The sequence below is a fragment of the Erythrolamprus reginae genome, chromosome 7, assembly GCF_031021105.1.
Source record: "Erythrolamprus reginae isolate rEryReg1 chromosome 7, rEryReg1.hap1, whole genome shotgun sequence".
NCBI lineage: Eukaryota > Metazoa > Chordata > Lepidosauria > Squamata > Dipsadidae > Erythrolamprus > Erythrolamprus reginae.
This window is the reverse complement of record NC_091956.1, coordinates 42,883,007-42,896,084: the sequence shown is the minus strand read 5'-3', so window position 1 is coordinate 42,896,084 and position 13,078 is coordinate 42,883,007. Positions and strand designations below refer to the sequence as shown.

Genomic DNA, 13,078 nt, shown 5'->3' with positions numbered 1-13,078 from the left:
GCCTCTCCTTTGCAATGACACCAGAAGCTGCCTGTTGGCTGTGCTGGGCTCGCCCCCTGGCCGCGCCCGGCGGCTTTGCCTGAGGACGAGAGAGCAGCTGAGGGACTGGCGAACACGGGTTTCTTTATTTATTTCTCCACCCTTCAACCTTCTCCTCAGAGGCTTCCTCCCATATGTGCCGCATGTTTCCTGGAGGGGTTTGTGTGTGAATGGGGGGGGGGCTTCCCTGTCTTTATCGGACCTGTTGCCCCCCCCCCTCCGACTGAGCGTGTTTTCGTGTGTTGGGCCGGCAATGGGCTGGCCCTCACGAAACCTGGGTGTGGGCTTTCTGTCTGTCTGTCTGTCTGTCTATCCATCCATTTATCCATCCATCCATCCACCCACCCATCCATCCATCCATCCATTTATCCATCCACCCATCCATCTATCCATCTATCCATCAATCCATCTATCCATTATCCATCTATTCATTATCTATCTATCTATCTATCTATCTATCTATCTATTATCTATCTATCCATCTATCCATCCATCCATCTATCCATCATCTATCTATCATCCATCCACCCATCTATCTATCCATTATCTATCTATCTATCTATCTATCTATCTATCTATCTATCTATCTATCTATCCATTATCTATCTATCTATCTATCTATCTATCCATTATCTATCTATCCATCCGTCCGTCGATTCATCCATTATCTATCTATCTATCTATCCATCTATCCATCACCTACCTATCTATTCACCCACCCATCCATCCATCCATCCATCCAGAGGCTTGCCTTAGAACGGAATAGAAACAGTTTGATCCTCGGCAGCCGGGCGAGTCTAAGCAGCTTCTACACTGTCCTCCTCACCCCTCTTGCCCATCAGAAAGACAAAGAGAAGGAGAAAGAGAGGAAGGAAAAGAGAGAGAGGTGTGTGTGTGTGTGTGTGTGTGTGAGAGAGAGGCTGACTGCCTCTCCTTTGCAATGATACCCGAAGCTGCCTAGCTGCTTCATCCCTATCCCAGGTGAAAGTCCTGTCCCTCCCTGTTTTCTTAACGTATCTAGGACTGGCAACTGTTTCAGTTTTCTTCTCAGGCAAGCCTCCAGATGGATGGATGGATGGATGGATAGATATATAGAAAGATAGAGTGAAAGATAATGGATGGATGGATGGATGGATAGATCGATCGATCGATAGATTGATTGATAGAAAGATACATTGATAGATAATGGATGGATAGATAGATAGATAATGGATGGATAGATAGATCGATAGATCGATAGATAATGGATAGATGGATGGATGGATAGATAGATAGATAGAGAGAGCGAGAGAGAGAGAGCAGTCTGCATTGGTTGCTAATCAGTTTTTGGTCACAATTCAAAGTGTTGGTTATGACCTATAAAGCCCTTCATGGCACCGGACCAGATTATCTCAGGGACCGCCTTCTGCTTCACGAATCCCAGCGACCAGTTAGGTTCCACAGAATGGATCTTCTCTGGGTCCCGTCACCTAAACAATGTAGCTTGGCGGGACCCAGGGGAAGAGCTTTCTCTGTGGCGGCCCTGGCCCTCTGGAACCAACTCCCCCCAGAGATTAGAATTGCCCACATCCTCCTTGCCTTTCGTAAGCTACTTAAAACCCACCTCTGCCGTCAGGCATGGGGGAATTGAGATCCTCTTCCCCCCTAGGCCTTTACAATTCTATGCATGGTATGTATGTATGTTTGGTTTTTATATTAATGGGTTTTTAATAATTTTTAGTATTAGATTACTATTGTATACTGTTTTATTGTTGCTGTTAGCCGCCCCGAGTCTCCAGAGAGGGGCGGCATACAAAGAAAGAGAGAAAGAAAGAAAGAAAGAAAGAAAGAAAGAAAGAAAGAAAGAAAAAAAGATAGCATTTCTTCCAGCTGTACGGATTCATCTCCAGTGATCTTAGAAGCTTATGTCTTAGAAGAACTTGAACGATTAAAGATAAATAAGGCAATGGGTCCAGATGGCATCCACCCCAGAGTTCTTAAAGAACTCAGATCTGTCATTGCTACCACTCTGACTGATTTGTTTAACCAATCCCTGTTAACAGGAGATGTTCCTGAGGATTGGAGAATGGCCAGTGTTTTGCCTATCCACAAGAAGGGCAGTAGAGAAGAAGCTGGTAACTACAGGCCAGTTAGCTTGACATCAGTTATAGTTAAAATGATGGAGACTACTCAAAAAGAGGATAAATCAGCACCTAAAAAACAATAACTTATTGGACCCAAATCAGTATCGCTTTACTGAAGGCAAATCATGTCAGACTAATTTCATTGATTTCTTTGACTATGTCACAAAGGTGTAGGATCAAGGTGGTGCCGTGGATATTGCCTATCTGGACTTCAGCAAAGCCTTTGATACGGTTCCACATAAAGAGCTGATAGATAAATTAGTGAAGATTGGACTTAATCCCTGGAGAGTTCAATGGATTTGCAGCTAGCTGAAGCGTAGACATCAGAGAGTTATTGTTAATGGCGAGTATTCTGAGCAGAGACAGGTTACAAGCGGTGTGCCACAAGGGTCTGTTCTGGATCCTATTCTTTTTAATATGTTTGTGAGTGACATAAGGGAAGGTTTGGTAGGGAAGGTTTGCCTATTTGCCGATGACTCTAAAGTGTGCAATAGGGTTGATATTCCTGGAGGCGTCTGTAACATGGTAAATGATTTAGCTTTACTAGATAAATGATCAAAGCAATGGAAACTGTAGTTTAATGTTTCCAAATGTAAAATAATGCACTTGGGGAAAAGGAATCCTCAATCTGAGTATTGTATTGGCAGTTCTGTGTTAGCAAAAACTTCAGAAGAAAAGAATTTAGGGGTAGTGATTTCTGACAGTCTCAAAATGGGCGAACAGTGCAGTCAGGCGGTAGGGAAAGCAAGTAGGATGCTTGGCTGCATAGCTAGAGGTATAACAAGCAGGAAGAGGGAGATTATGATCCTGCTATATAGAGTGCTGGTGAGACCACATTTGGAATACTGTGTTCAGTTCTGGAGACCTCACCTACAAAAAGTTATTGACAAAATTGAACGGGTCCAAAGATGGGCTACAAGAATGGTGGAAGGTCTTAAGTATAAAATGTATCAGGAAAGACTTAATGAACTCAATCTGTATAGTCTGGAGGACAGAAGGAAAAGGGGGGACATGATCGAAACATTTTAATATGTTAAAGAGTTAAATAAGGTCCAGGAGGGAAGTGTTTTTAATAGGAAAGTGAACACAAGAATAAGGGGACACAATCTGAAGTTAGTTGGGGGAAAGATCAAAAGCAACATGAGAAAATATTATTTTACTGACAGAGTAGTAGATCCTTGGAACAAACTTCCAGCAGATGTGGTTGATAAATCCACAGTAACTGAATTTAAAGATGCCTGGGATAAACATATATCCATCCTAAGATAAAATATAGAAAATAGTATAAGGGCAGACTAGATGGATCATGAGGTCTTTTTCTGCCGTCAATCTTCTATGTTTCTATGTTTCTAAGTTAAAATCAAATTATTGTGTACATTAAAAAAATAATAATATATTTTTTATTTACTCTAGAATATATTTTTAACCAAAGATGGAACAATACAGCTGGGAGACTTTGGAATAGCTAGAGTTCTGAATAGGTAACCTTAAATCAATCCCCATTGCCTCAATTCTAATAATGTTATTAAAATGGTTATTTGATTAATACCATTTAATTTTTTTTATTTTAGTACAGTGGAACTTGCTCGAACATGTATAGGAACACCATATTACTTATCACCAGAAATCTGTGAGAATAAACCTTACAATAATAAAAGGTAGCACTTAATTATTTTCCATTGTAATCTAGATAGATACCATGATCTTTTATTGTGCTATCATTTTTTTCAACTTGCTTGTTCTCTCTTAACTTTGCTCTATTTTAATTTTCTGGAGAAATTTCTGTGCTTTTATTTAGTCTTAATATAATCATTTTTAAATTAAGGAATAAAAATGTAATGTTTGAATACTAAAAAGCTGGAATATGTAGTTTGACTCTGTAAAGCAATATATGTTCTACAATTATAAAATCTAAATATATAATATTTTAAAATGCCATAATATATATTTGATAATCAAAATGTCTCTATAAGTAGCCATCTCATTCTGTGTAGTTTACTACGGCACTAACGGGGATCGGTGCAGCTTCAGTAATATAGCATTTTATTTTTTTCTACAGTCTGAAATAAATGGCCTAAGACCTTTTTCTCATTGCATGCTGCAAGCGGCATCCATAATGCAATGTGTGCGCACCCCATGCATACAATCAGAATCCATTGTACATTGAGCCTCAATTTCTTTATTTAACCATTGAAAGTCAATCAGTAAGTCACAGTGGTTTGGATCACATAAAATCCTATATATCTTAACCGTGGTTTACATACCACAGGTTGGATCCACTGATAAATCAATGTTCTGTCTTAGTATAATATAAGGTAGTGATTGCAAACTTTTTTTTTGCTTGGATGCCAAAAGGGCTCACGCATGGTGGGTGCCCACATCCATAATGCAATGCCCTTTTCCCCACACATGTGTTCACAACCCCCCGTGCCATCCTGATCCCTCTCGCACATGTGCAGGGGATTACCTCAGAAATGAACTTTCAATAGGCCTGTTGGGTCTGATGTTTACCATCCAGAGGTTCTGGAGGCTTTCCTGAAGCCTGGGGAGGGTGAAAACTACCTTACCCCCACCCTCCGGAAGTCTGAAAATCAGCTGGCCAATGCACATGTGTGCTGGAGCTGATATAGGGTAATGTTTCGTGTGTCATCAGATATGGCTGTATGCTACCTGTGGCATACATGCCATATGTTTGCCATCACAGGTATAAGGCCATGATGGTGAACCTATAGCACGTGTGCCACATATGGCACTCAGAGCCCTCTCTGCAGGCATGTGAGCTCTCACCCAGCTCAGCTCCACCATGCATGCACATGCACCCCTTCTGCTGGCCAGCTGATTTTTGCAGTGTGCGGGGGCAGGGTGTATGCAGGAGATGCACGTGCATGCGTGGGATGTTGTGTGCATCCACATGAGCAGGGGTGACCCTCCCCACAGCCCATTTTTGTCCCAGGAGACTGCAGGGAGGCTTATAAGGCCCAAAATTGGGCATAGGGGTGCGGCACACTAGCCGGGGCCCGTTTTTAGTCCCAGGACGTTGCAGGTAAGCCTACTAGGCCAAAGCGAGGCAGTGGGGGGGGGTGTCGCATGTGCAGGCATGGGGGGGTCATATGTGCCTGGATGGGGAGTATGAGGGTGTCATGCATGTGGCACCACCACATTGCATTATGGGGGCCAGCATGCATGCAGTTTCAGCACCTGACAAAAAGTTTAGCCATCATTGGTATAAGGAATCTAATAATTTCTTTTTGTTTACCTAAGTGAACCAAAACAGACTATATTTCAATTGTGGCATTTTCCCATGTTCTCAAACTCATGTAACAATTAGATGATTTTCCTACTGATGAGTATACAGTAGTACCTCAAGATACGAACCCCTCGTCTTACGAACAACTCGTGATACGAACCCGGGGTTCAGAAAAAATTTGCCTCTTCTTACGAACTTTTTTTGAGTTACGAACTGGTGTTCGGAGACTGCTGGGAAGCCGCGCGGCTGTTTTAAAAGGTGACAGCCGGGCGGCGGGGCTTCCCAGCAGCCTCCCGAACGCCGGTTCGTAACTTGAAAAAAGTTCGTAAGAAGAGGCAAAATTTTTCTGAACCCCGGGTTCGGTTCGGGAGGTTGCTGGGAAGCTTCCCGGCCTGGCTGTCACCTTTTAAAACAGCCACGTGGCTTCCCAGCAGTCTCCGAACGCGGAACGCGGAAGTTCGGGTTTGGCGTTCGGCTTCGGGAAGCTGCTGGGAAGCCGCCCGGCTATTTTAAAAGGTCACAGCCGGGCTGGGGGGCTTCCCAGCAACCTCCCGAACCCCGAACTTTTGCCGAACTTCCGGGTTCGGGGTTCGGGAGGTTGCTGGGAAGCCCCCCAGCCCGGCTGTCACCTTTTAAAACAGCCGGGCGGCTTCCCAGCAGCTTCCCGAAGCCGAACGCCAAACCCGAACTTCGGCGTTCGGAGACTGCTGGGAAGCCCCGCTGCCCGGCTGTCACCTTTTAAAACAGCCTGGGGGCTTCTCGGCGGCCTCCCGAACGCCGAACCCGGAAGTTTGGGTTTGGCGTTCGGCGTTCGGGAGGTCGCTGAGAAGCCCCCAGGCTGTTTTAAAAGGTGACAGCCGGGCGGCAGCGGTTTTTTTGCGGGGTTTTTTTTTGGTTGCATGGATTAATTGACTTTACATTGTTTCCTATGGGAAACAATGTTTCGTCTTACGAACCTTTCGTCTTACGAACCTCCCCCTGGAACCAATTAGGTTCGTAAGACGAGGTATGACTGTAATATATTCCTACACAGCTTTTTTTATGGAAGGGACCAAAGACAAAATTGAATTTATACTAAATGTACTGTTTGTTTTTGCTTCTTAGTGACATGTGGGCCCTTGGGTGTGTTCTTTATGAAATGTGTACATTGAAACATGCAGTAAGTTAAAGTTTAATATTCTTAATAACCTATTCTGAGCATTTGTATCCCTTGCTGATAATATTTTTGTTAACTGAGTATTGGAGAAAAAATAAATAATTGCCTCAGTTATTTTAAGTATGTTCTCAGTTGTCATGACATACTATTTTGCTTTAACAATATAAACAATGTGTTTTAAATTCTTACATAAAAACTATTGTACTTTATACATATGTTGGATGACTTGAATGTCCAAATACAGCTGGTACTATTGAAGGTTCAAATCCTACATTTAGATGCTATGAATAATATTGTAAAGAAAAGGTCACAAAATGTGAAATTATAGTTAGTAATGTTAAGATTTAAGTTATCCATTTCCATTATTATCCATTATTCATCCTTCATTTACCAACGTTTCAGCATAAATGAACATTAACATGTCAAGTTCATTCTTTCTTACAGCAATTTGCACTACTTAAGTATGCTTACTGAGATAAATCCTAGTTTCAGTGTGTTAATTATTTGTATAAATATAACCGTGAAATAATTGCTTGGAACCTGTTTTATTAGTTTGCATTTGCGAAGTGCATTCTTTTTATTTCTGAATCACTATGAGAGGTAAATCACCTCCATATTTGTGAAAATTACAAAGTATGAAAATTACAGAACAAAATGATCAAAGTTTTTTTACTGTATAACTAATATAGATTAGTTCTTGTAAAAATTCCTAGTTTATACACATAATATGCAAATATTGAAAAAAATATTTGAAAGTTTCCTGTTGAAAAAAGTTAATATCTTGAAATATATTTTAAAGTAACTTATGGATATCACTAATACTTAACAGCATTGCTATTATCCATAAATTCTACTTTTCTCTCTAGTTTGAAGCTGGTAATATGAAAAATTTAGTCCTCAAAATAATCTCTGGATCATTTCCTCCTGTTTCTACACGTTATTCCCATGAACTTCGGAGTCTGATTTCACAGTTATTTAAAAGAAATCCAAGAGATCGACCATCCGTCAACTCCCTATTGGAGAAAATGTTTATAGTTAAACGCATTGAGAAATTTCTTACACCACAGGTAAGTACTGTATTTGAATCTTTAGGTCAAGGTAGTGACTTTAGGTCAAGGTAGTGACTTTTATCATCGTGTCCTTCACCTGTTCAAAATCTAATGCAATAGATAAGAAGTACTTATAAATTTTTTAATTAAAAATGTTCTCTTGACCAAATATAATCTGATCTAGTTCAGTTTTTTGTAAATTGATACCTTCTATTTTAAGATCTTTATCTGCCCTTGATTGCAACTGAAGATATATAAACCAGTCTATTTTTATGCCTTGCCTTTCTATCTCTTGAAACGACTGTAGTTTCATCGACTGTGTCAATATATCTTTATATCTTAAGATATTAGACCAATCTAATCTGTTGAGGTGAAGAAAAACTTCTATTGTCGAAATTCAGAATTGAACTTTTGAATAACATTTCGCCTTTATCTTTTCCCAAATTGCCAATAACGAATTCCTTACAATATGTCTCTGAAAGTAACTATGTATTTTTTTCTTCTCATACCGCATAAACGCGTGCCATCCAATCTGCAAGTCATGTCCTTCTAAAATTAAAAGTCTTTTATTTCTAAGTAAAATCCATTCTTTTATCCATGTCATTGCTGCCGCTTGATAATAAAGCTCCCAGTTTGGGAGTCCAAATCCACCTCTTTCTCTAACATCTTGTAGATTCTTTAGATTAATCCTTGGTCTCCTCCCTTGCCAAATGAATTTTGAAGTCATTTTATTTAGTTCATTGAAAAAGAATGTATCAATTTTAATAGGAATTGTAAAAAATAAGAACAATAATCTTGGCAAGATTCAGCTGTGGCGAGGGGGACGTTTGCCCAGGTTCGCCTTGTGCACCAGTTGCGACCCTACTTGGACCGGGAGTCACTGCTCACAGTCACTCATGCCCTCATCACCTCGAGGCTTGACTACTGTAATGCTCTCTACATGGGGCTACCTTTGAAAAATGTTCGGAAACTTCAGATCGTGCAGAATGCAGCTGCGAGAGCAATCATGGGCTTTCCCAAATATGCCCATCTTACACCAACACTCCGCAGTCTGCATTGGTTGCCGATCAGTTTCCGGTCACAATTCAAAGTGTTGGTTATGACCTATAAAGCCCTTCATGGCACCGGACCAGATTACCTCAGGGACCGCCTTCTGCTGCATGAATCCCAGCGACCAGTTAGGTCCCACAGAGTGGATCTTCTCCGGGTCCCATCAACTAAGCAATGTCGCCTGGCGGGACCCAGGGGAAGAGCCTTCTCTGTGGTGGCCCCAGCCCTCTGGAACCAACTCCCCCCAGAGATTAGAACGGCCCCCACGCTCCTTGCCTTTCGTAAACAACTTAAAACCCACCTCTGCCACCAGGCATGGGGGAATTGAGATCCTCTTTCCCCCTAGGCCTTTACAATTCTATGCATGGTATGTATGTATGTATGTATGTTTGGTTTTTATATTAATTGATTTTTAATCTTCAATACCAAATCACTATTGTACACTGTTTTATTGTCACTGTTAGCCGCCCCGAGTCTCTGGAGAGGGGCGGCATACAAATCAAATCAAATCAAATCAAATCAAATAATAAATAAATAAATAAATAAATAAATAAATAAATAAATAAATAAATAAATAAATAAATAAATAAATAAATAAGATATTCATCTTAATTAAAGCAATTATGCCCATCAAAGATAATTGAAGACTTTTCCATTTTTCCAAATCCATCTCAATCTGTTTTTTAAGGTTCATATAATTACCTTCTTTAAGTGATGAGCATCTCTCTGTTAATTGAATCCCCAATTATTTTACTTCTTTTACAATTTCAACATCTAACTGTCTTTTTAACTGTGTTTTCTGTTTTTCAGTCATATTCTTTGTAATCAACTTACTTTTGTCTTTATTAATTTTAAGTCCTGCTAATTGTCCATATTTTTCAATTTGTAATAAAAGCTTTGATCCCTGATGTTAGTGGGTTCTCAAGTATAAATACCAAATCATCTGCAAAGGCTTGCAATTTGTATTCTTGATTCCTTATCTTTAAACCTGTAATCTCATGATCTTGTCGAATATTTCTGTTTAAAGTTTCCAAAGTCAGAATAAATAACAATGGAGATAAAAGGCATCCTTGTCTCGTACCCTCTGTAATTTTCACCTTTTGAGTCAATTCTCCATTAATCAATATCTTAGCTGATTGTTTTTTGTATATTGCTTCAATAATATGAAGAAATCTTGTACCAAAGTTCATATATTCTAGTTGTCCATTCAAAAATTGCCAGTTTAGATTATCAAATGCCTTCTGAGCATCTAAAAACATCAATGCCATTTGCTTCTCAGGATGCTGTTCATAATATTCAATAGTATTTAAAATTATCCGCATATTATCTTTTATTTGTCTTTTAGGAAGAAACCCATTTTGATATATATATGAATAAATTCATGGAGAAATTTTTTCAGTCTATTTGCTATTATGGATACAAATATTTTATAGTCAAAATTTAAAGGTGAAATAGGTCTATAATTTTTCACTTTCAGAATATCTACCCCTTCTTTTGGTATCATAGAAATAAAAGCTTCTGGCCATGAGTCTGGTATCTTAGCTTCAGTCAAAACTTCATTAAATATATCCAGCATTAAAAGTCCAAATACTTCCTCGAAAGTTTTATACACTTCAGCTGGTAATCCATCAGGCCCTGGGGCCTTTTCATTTTTTTGTTTTTTAATAGCCTCTGATAACTCCATCATTGTAATTCTACCCTCAAGACTTTCCCTGAAAGTTTCTGGAATTTTTGGTAAATTTGCTTTCTCCAAGTAGTCATAAATTTCTTTATCGTCTACTACTTCCCGTTTATATAAATCTCTATAATAGTTCCAAACGATTTGTTTCTTATCCTCCTCTTTATATTGCAACTCACCTTTGTCATTTTGTAGTTGTTTTATCCATTTTTCCTCTTTATCTTTTTGTATTTTGTATGCCAACTATCTTCCAGGTTTATTAGCCTGTTCAAAAAAGTTTTGTTTTACTGACTTCATCTTCCTAATGATTTCTTCATCTTTAATTTATGTTTAGTTAGATCCAACATTTCTTGAGTTTTTGCATCAGCTGGATTCAACTGCAATTGTTCCAATTTTTTGTTTCAGTTCAAGCTCTTTTTTGCGGATAGTTTTCAGTCTATTCCTCTTATTCATATATGAGGAGGCCAAGCCTCTAAAGTAAGCTTTAGATGTGTCCCAAAGTATTTGCAAGGAAGTATGTTCTATTTTATTTTCTTGAAAGAAAAAAGTCATTTCTTTTTTTACATACATCTCAAAGCCTTTCTCTAATAATATTACCCTCCCCTGGCTCCAGGGAAGCCTGGGGAAGTTGAAATACGAGTCTCCAGGCTCCAGGGAAGCCTGGGGAAGTCGAAATACGAGTCTACTGGAGCCACTAGAAGTTGTGAAACAGGCCATTTTGCCATATCCAGAGGGCCTCTGGGGGGTAGGAGAAGCTGTTATAGCCCTCCCCAGGCATTGAATTATGGGTGTGGGCATTCACGCATGCATGACAGCATGCACACATGTTCTTTTGGCACCCGAGGAAAAAAAGGTTCGCCATCACTGAGCTAGGAAATCAAATGTTAGGTCTGGTCTGGACACAGCCTAGTTGGCCTCTTCAGTTAAAGATGAAGAAGTGAACATAGTAGGTAGATTTGATTACTGCCTAAGAAACAATAAAGATGAATGAAAATGTAGAAGATAATCCAGAAGATGATTGAAAGGTAGAAGAATAATTCTAGATGGGAAAAGAGTGATAACTTTGAAGAAAAGGTGATGATATTTTAATGAAATTAATATAGTGAAAACAGTCATGTACAGCTAAGAAAACTAGATATTGAGAAGAAGTGAGAGAAGGACATATGAGAGATCTGTGGACTGGAAGAAGAATCAGCTAGTCTTGGACTAAATAAAAACTATTACTTTGAGGTAATGGTCAGCAAGCAGAAGCATATGAGATCAGCAGGTGTGGGATTAGAAAAAACTGCCTGGCAAATGGAGGAAAGTAGAAAAAGGGAAAGAAAACTAATACAATGAATAAATGGAATTTAAGATTAAACTAGGGAACAATTTGAAACACAATTTCTGTTGAGTTTGATTTTTGAGCTTTTTTATAATTAATTAGGCATGCTGGTTTTAAAACTGTAGTTAGTTTTAATAACAATAACAACAGAGTTGGAAGGTACCTAGGAATCTTCTAGTCCAACCTCTTGCCTAGGCAGGAAATCCTACACTACTTCAGACAGATGGTTATCCAACATCTTAAAAATTTCCAGTGTTGGAGCATTCACAACTTCTGGAGGCAAGCTGTTCCACTGATTAATTGTTCTGTCAGGAAATTTCTCCTTAGTTCTAAGTTGCTTTTTCTTCTACCACGTCAAGTTTTTTCTTTACACCTTATATTGTATATATAATATAGTTAATTAGGCAACATGAACATCAAATTGCATTTTTTACATAGCCATCTTGTTAACTTCCTGGAAAATCTTGGTGCAGTCAGTGATGAGCAGGGTGAGCGATTTCACCAAGCTTTGAAGGTCATGGAGGCACAGTATCAAGGTAGATGGGATGTACATATGATGGCTGACTATTGTTGGAGCATCAAGCAAGAATGTTAACAGATTAAACACTCCAGAAAAAGCTATAAGCGAAATTTTTTACCTTATATGTATAATTACCATTCAATAAAAAACCAACTATTTGTATGAACACAATTTAACTTGCAATAACTATTATAGCCTTTGTATGAATAAAATTATTCTTTGTAAACAGCATATTTGGTAAGTTTTTACTTTGCTTTCCTTTATATGCATAATTTGTATGACTTTTGAGGGTATTCTGTAGCTTAAAAAGTTGACATGATAGGCAAAAACTGTGATTATTTTTGGATCCAGAGGCCAAAAGTTAGTTGAAAACAAGTCTGTTCCCCAGTGTTATTAGAATTTCCTGAGCTATGACCCTTGGAAATCAAGCTGGCAAAACATTAGCTATACAATCACCAAAAATTGAACTTGATTTAATTTTACCAACTAATTACAGAATATGCTGAATTATTATTGAGTTTACTAATTTCAAATGTAAACTTTATTTCAACATTTTGCCTAAGGTTTTGAAAATTTGTTACAATTGATGCTGTGTGATCCTATGTAGAAGTAACCTTGATTCTTAATTTTGACTCAAATATTTATGGTCCTTGGTGTTCTCTGAGCTGTATTGCTTTCTTGTTTCATTACTCAACTAGATAATACCTTCACAGTTCAACCATGAGTTTAGTATTATATACTCTTCTATTAGAATCAAATGTTTATTTGAAGCCAACTTTTTCCAACCTCAATTAGGTTAACCTTCTCGGTTATTGAATTACAGTTTGAATAACCATTAGCTAGTGACATCCTGAGAGTTACAGTTGATGTGGCAAATTTTGGAATATTTTAA

General features: G+C 38.7%; 1 protein-coding gene across 36 annotated transcripts in view; it reads left to right on the top strand.

The window, feature by feature from the left end:
* The window catches only part of NEK1 (NIMA related kinase 1), a 213,091-nt gene that overhangs the window by 25,560 nt on the left and 174,453 nt on the right, over positions 1-13,078 (top strand). For all 36 annotated transcript variants that reach the window (XR_011559613.1, XR_011559611.1, XR_011559607.1 and 33 more), the window contains exons 6-9: positions 3,576-3,643; positions 3,734-3,820; positions 6,514-6,568; positions 7,432-7,632. Coding sequence is in view for 18 of the 36 variants with exons in the window: in XM_070757424.1 (XP_070613525.1) it covers positions 3,576-3,643; positions 3,734-3,820; positions 6,514-6,568; positions 7,432-7,632 (411 nt within the window). In the remaining 18 variants the exon portion in view is untranslated. The remainder of the gene's footprint in view (positions 1-3,575; positions 3,644-3,733; positions 3,821-6,513; positions 6,569-7,431; positions 7,633-13,078) is intronic.